The sequence below is a fragment of the Pseudochaenichthys georgianus genome, chromosome 13 (assembly GCF_902827115.2).
Source record: "Pseudochaenichthys georgianus chromosome 13, fPseGeo1.2, whole genome shotgun sequence".
NCBI lineage: Eukaryota > Metazoa > Chordata > Actinopteri > Perciformes > Channichthyidae > Pseudochaenichthys > Pseudochaenichthys georgianus.
In genome coordinates this window covers 22649769-22655512 of record NC_047515.1, presented here as the reverse complement: position 1 = coordinate 22655512, position 5744 = coordinate 22649769, and the positions used below count along the sequence as shown (strand labels likewise).

At 39.5% G+C, this 5744-nt stretch overlaps 1 protein-coding gene across 1 annotated transcript; it reads left to right on the top strand.

Moving 5' to 3' along the window:
- Positions 1–501: 501 nt before the first annotated feature.
- LOC117457297 (extracellular calcium-sensing receptor-like) lies at positions 502–5744 on the top strand. Its single transcript, XM_034097281.2, has 6 exons — positions 502–692; positions 872–1169; positions 1304–2098; positions 2268–2495; positions 2700–2823; positions 4837–5744. Exons 1-6 carry the CDS (start codon positions 583–585, stop codon positions 5742–5744), a joined length of 2463 nt encoding a protein of 820 aa, XP_033953172.1. The 5' UTR covers positions 502–582.

Sequence of the window (5744 nt, the reverse complement as noted above, 5' to 3'; positions counted from 1 at the left end):
ACCTATTCCTTAAGTTTGTCAATTAATATACTGTATGGTCCAGCATGTCAAAAGCTGCACTGATATTCATCGGTGCCAAAACAGAATAATCTCCTGTATCACCATCAATCAATATATAATTGGGGACTCTGGCTTTAACTATAAAAGGAAACTTGGAAATAGGCCATGGATTTTGGGTTAGAGAAGTTTCAAGATAGGATCTTTTGAAAAGTGACTGAATAATAGTGGGTTTCTTTGCAGATAAATGTCAAATATCAAGTGCACAACAGTACCAGTAAGTTTGGTAAGGAAAATAACCCTTTTCCTGTTTGGCGCCTCCTTCCTTTGCCCCCAATTCCACAGAGATAAAACATCAATGTTCCATTATTCTTTCCAAAATATATAAATACAAGTGCCCAATTTAAATTTACATTGGGGTTCATGTGATGCCACTGAATTGTTTTGGCTCACTCAAACAAGATGTCATCCACACAGAGGTGGCCGGAGCAGGGATGGGCACTCTTACATCTGTTGCTGGTGGCATCTTTCTCTCAGGCTGAGAAGCCAGTGTGCACACAGAGAGGGGACCCTGAGATCCCTCAGATGTTTAAGGATGGGGACATAATGTTGGGGGGAATCTTCTCTTTCCACAGCAGCTGGAAGAACAGACGGGATTCCTACATGGACAAACCACTGCCACTGCAATGCACCAGGTAACAGTATACCATATCAATATTCTGCTTCAAATTTCTGAAAGGGTAACATTGAATATTTAAATGAAGATATACTCCTATTGTGTTTGATTTTATCATCAAATACTTCCTTGTACTGTGCCACTCTTTCTACTGCATGGAATTTCTTTAACTAATTATTATTAACTGTTTGCATCAAGCTTGGATTTCAGAGGGTTCCAGTTTGCCCAGGCTATGCTATTTGCCGTAGAGGAGATTAATAACAGCACAGACCTATTGCCTGGCATCTCTCTGGGCTATAGGATCTATGATTCCTGTGGCTCAATTGCCAAAAGTGTGAGGGTTGCATTGACCTTTGCAAATGGTAATGAAGTTGTATCACAACCCTCTGAAGTACTATGTACAAGACCTGCCCAAGTGCAGGCCATTATGGGAGAAAGTTCTTCCTCTCCTTGCATGGCTATGGCTACTGCCATCGGACCCTTTCATATTCCAATGGTGGGTAAGACTGTTGGATATTATTAATATTCAACTATTGCAACTATGTATAACAAAAGGGATTGTAGTTGGCTGAATAACTACTTTATATTCTGAATCTTTACCTTGGGATATAACTTGTTTTTTTCTTTTAGATCAGCCACTTTGCTACTTGTGCCTGTCTCAGTGATAAATCCAAGTACCCATCCTTCCTCAGAACAATACCCAGTGACTACTACCAGAGCAGAGCCCTGGCACAACTGGTTAAGCATTTTGGTTGGACTTGGGTTGGAGCTATTAGAACAAATGATGATTATGGAAACAACGGTATGGCCACATTCACAGAAACGGCCCAGCAGCTTGGCATCTGTCTTGAGTACACTGTGTCCTTCTTTCGAACCGATCCACCAGACAAAATACAAAAGATAATTGACATTATCAAGGCTTCCACTTCCAAGGTGATCATTGCTTTCCTCTCCGGCATGGATTTGGATGTGATACTACATGAGTTTTCTCGCCACAACTTGACTGGGTACCAGTGGATAGGCTCTGAGGGCTGGATCTTTGATTCACAAATTGCAGCCGTGGATAAGCATCACTTTTTAGACGGTGCTATAGGCCTGTCCATCCCCGAAGCACATGTCAGTGGCATGAGGGAATTCATGTTGGATGTGAGGCCGCTCAATGTATCTAGTTATGAAATGTTTACAACGTTTTATGAGACGTTATTTAGTTGTAAGTTCAAGCAGTCAAAGTCTTCATCAAGAAATCAGAAAGAATGTACTGGACGTGAAGATTTGAATGGAGTGCAAAACAGCTTCACCGATATGTCTCTGATGCCTATCTTTAACAATGTCTATAAAGGAGTGTATGCTGCGGCCCACGCACTTCATTTTATCCTCAGCTGTAACAAAACATGTAACGCCAAGGTGCAGCTAGATCCATTTACGGTGAGTTGAACACCAATGTTACTGAAGTTTTTACATCAAATCACTTCAACAAGGAACATGTTTACAATAACGTAAATTAAACTTTTGCTGTCTCTCATGCTGTTAAAACACTTGGACCACAACACATTCTTCAAATTATGTTCTGCATTGATGGATATATGTTTTTCAGATTTTACAGCACATAAGAACTATTCAGTTTAAAACAAAGGAAGGAGAAGAGGTTTACTTCAATGAAAATGGAGACCCAGCAGCAAAGTATGAAATTATAAATTGGAAGCCAAGAGAAAATGACATTGTGGAGTTTGTCACAGTTGGCCTTTATGATGCATCTTTACCTGCAAACAAACAGCTACATCTGCAAAATGAGTCTATAACTTGGACACAGAACTCCCAACAGGTAAAATACCGTAAGATCACTGTTGTTGCTAATTACAGTCTTTTTGTTTCATTATAAATATGAAAGTGACACTGTTAGTCATGCACGTCATAATGTATGGTTTTTAAGCATCAACATTTTAAATAGAAATATGCAAAGGCAACACAGTAATCAAAGTCAAGGCCGATCTTTTTATTTCTTCTCATAGTCGATTTGATCCCACAGGTGCCTGTGTCAGTTTGCAGTGAAAAATGTCTTCCAGGAACTCGCAAGGTTCTCCAAAAAGGAATGCCTGTCTGCTGCTATGACTGTATAAGATGTGCAGAGGGAGACATCAGCAACATTACAGGTGTAGTTACATGAATGCAAGACAAAACATGTATCGTTCATTTTAAGAAATTGCAGTGGGTTTTTGGGGGATTTCAAAACCATGCAGTCCTTCAAGAAGAAAAAAACACAATATCGTAATGAAATAAGACCCCACGGTTTGATGATTGTTAGGTGTGTGGGCTGTCTTTCATTTTGACACACAGAACAATGGGGGCTATCCACCCTTATCCACAATGTAAAGTAATTCACACAGCCTCTTCCCTCTTCTCTCTGTGAGGAGCAGCAGGTTCAGCTTTCAGAACAAAGTAACAAAAAACTAAAATGGCATTCATTTTTTTAAATATGTCGTGGAGTAATAGATGTATTTATTTTTCTTCTCAAGAGAGTACCAGAATGTGTATTTTATGTTAGTATTTCAAAAAATCTCCTGGGGGATAATCCACCCAGACCCCTCTGCAGGGGTTGGGTTTTCAGCATGTCAACTCTTTCACCTGTGGGGAAATTGCAGGATTGGCTCCAGGTCGCCCTTTTTATTTACTACAAGACAAATGTGCCTTTTTATTTCATACAGTGCAATTTCGATTGAGACAGGGAAATAATCTAAACCTCACGCATGGCGTTTCACTGTCAAGGGGAGCGTGTATGTAATTACATTCCAAATACTGATTTGAGCCCCACCACTGTATGGGTTAGCCCTACCATAGATTATCCAATAAAAATACTCCGTGGCCGCTACTGCCGACCCGTATTGCGCATGCGCAGATCTAAGATCCAGTAGAAATGATAAAAAGTAAAAGTTTGCTGCTTATTGTTCTACTAGGCCAAAATAGAGTCAAAGAGTATGAGATTGAGAGTGTGTTAATTAATATATTTGGCAGTTTGGAGTAAGTCTGTAGATTTGTTTGTGTGTTTCATGTATAGGCATCTCACGATAATTAATTTAGTTGGATACATTTTCCCGGAAATTATTGCAATAAACGATAATATTGTCGGCACCGTTGTATGACCATTTTAGACCACTGACATAATGATAATATATAATAATAATTCAAGTACATCCTTTCAAACTGCTAGTCACATCCTCATGTAAATGGCAATTTATCGAGTTCATTTTTATTTATCGTACGATAATTCAATTAATTGCTTATCGCGACAGGCCTATGCACACAATAAAACAGTGGAAACAAACATGTGTTTGACTTTCATTAGTGAATGAAACTGTGTGCCCTTTATAGTCTGTGTCCAATATTGTGTATTTGTATATATTGTATATATATCCTATATATATGCTAAGGTCCCGCTACTGACACGATAGCAGTCATTTCGTGCGCATAGGTGTAATCAAACCCATGATACCAAAATGTCACTCCAGCCAGGTACCCAAAGTTGGCAAACCTGCGTATACAGATACTGAGACAGAATTCTGAAGTCCCAGAGGTTGCGCTAGACTTTTTCGCTGCCCGTCGACAGGATCGTAAAACTTCCGTCAAAATCCAGAATGACCCGTCGGCCTTTACCGAATCTCACAGACATTTAAATGATTTGTAAGGCAAAGTTAGGTTTGGAAACGGTATAATTTCCTTTTTGGAGGGCATGCATAACACGGCAGAACACCGGAGCCTCGCTGCGGGGAAACTTTGGCGCTGTTCCGAGTTTGTTCTAATCAGTCAAAATGACGGACTGCTTTCAGATGTGTCCGTCATTGTTAAAAAAAATATTCGGTTAACGCGACCTCTGAGTCAGCCATATCAATATATGCAAAAATCTTCCTAAGGATTAATGCATTATGTTAAAGCACCAATGTAAAATAAATGTTTCTACTTCAAGTATACCTAAAATAAATAATTTCATTATTCATAGAAATTCATAGAAATCCCTGTGAAGAACTTGTGCTTGTACAAATAAGCAAAACATTGTATATACTTATTATGTGCTGTACTGTCTTGTATGCTTAGAAAATATGCAACGTAGGTACAAATACAACATAAAAAATAATTATACATAATGTTTACCACATTTCTATTTCCTTCAGATTCTGTCACCTGTGTGCGGTGTTACCCTGAGTTCTGGTCAAATGAAAGAAGAGATGCCTGTGTAAAGAAGGAGGCAGAGTTTTTGTCATATGAAGAGATTATGGGAGCGCTGCTCACTGCAACATCCTTATTTGGAGCATGCATCACAGCTGTTGTGGCATTCATTTTCTTCAGATACAGGAAAACTCCAATTGTCAGGGCTAACAACTCTGAGCTGAGCTTCCTGCTGCTCTTCTCCTTGACTCTGTGTTTCCTGTGTTCTCTGACCTTCATCGGTCGGCCCTCAGATTGGTCTTGCATGCTGCGACACACAGCATTCGGCATCACCTTTGTCCTCTGTATCTCTTGTGTTCTGGGGAAAACTATAGTGGTGCTAATGGCCTTCAGGGCTACTCTTCCAGGCAGTAATATGATGAAGTGGTTTGGGCCTGCCCAGCAGAAACAAACTGTTTTGGGTTTCACTCTAATACAAGTAATGATATGTATCCTCTGGTTAACAATTTCTCCTCCTTTTCCTTTTAAGAATTGTAAAGACTTCAAAGACAAAATAATGTTAGAGTGTGCTTTGGGCTCAGCTTTGGGCTTTTGGTCTGTACTTGGGTACATAGGACTACTGGCCATTTTATGTTTCATTCTTGCTTTTCTGGCTCGGAAACTGCCTGATAACTTTAATGAAGCCAAGTTTATAACCTTTAGCATGCTGATATTCTGCGCTGTATGGATCACTTTCATCCCAGCGTATGTAAGCTCTCCTGGAAAGTTTAGTGTTGCTGTAGAGATATTTGCTATTCTGTCCTCCAGTTTTGGACTGCTCTTTTGTATTTTCATCCCAAAATGTTATATCATCTTACTCAAACCAGAGAGGAATACAAAAAAATATATAATGGGAAAGGGAGCCCTAAAATAA

Coding starts and splice junctions, on each gene's coding strand:
- LOC117457297 (XM_034097281.2), top strand. CDS start 583: ATGTTTAAGGATGGGGACATAATGTTGGGGGGAATCTTCTCTTTCCAC. Junction 1,170..1,303: donor GACCCTTTCATATTCCAATG/GTGGGTAAGACT, acceptor TTTTTCTTTTAG/ATCAGCCACTTTGCTACTTG. Junction 2,099..2,267: donor TGCAGCTAGATCCATTTACG/GTGAGTTGAACA, acceptor TATGTTTTTCAG/ATTTTACAGCACATAAGAAC.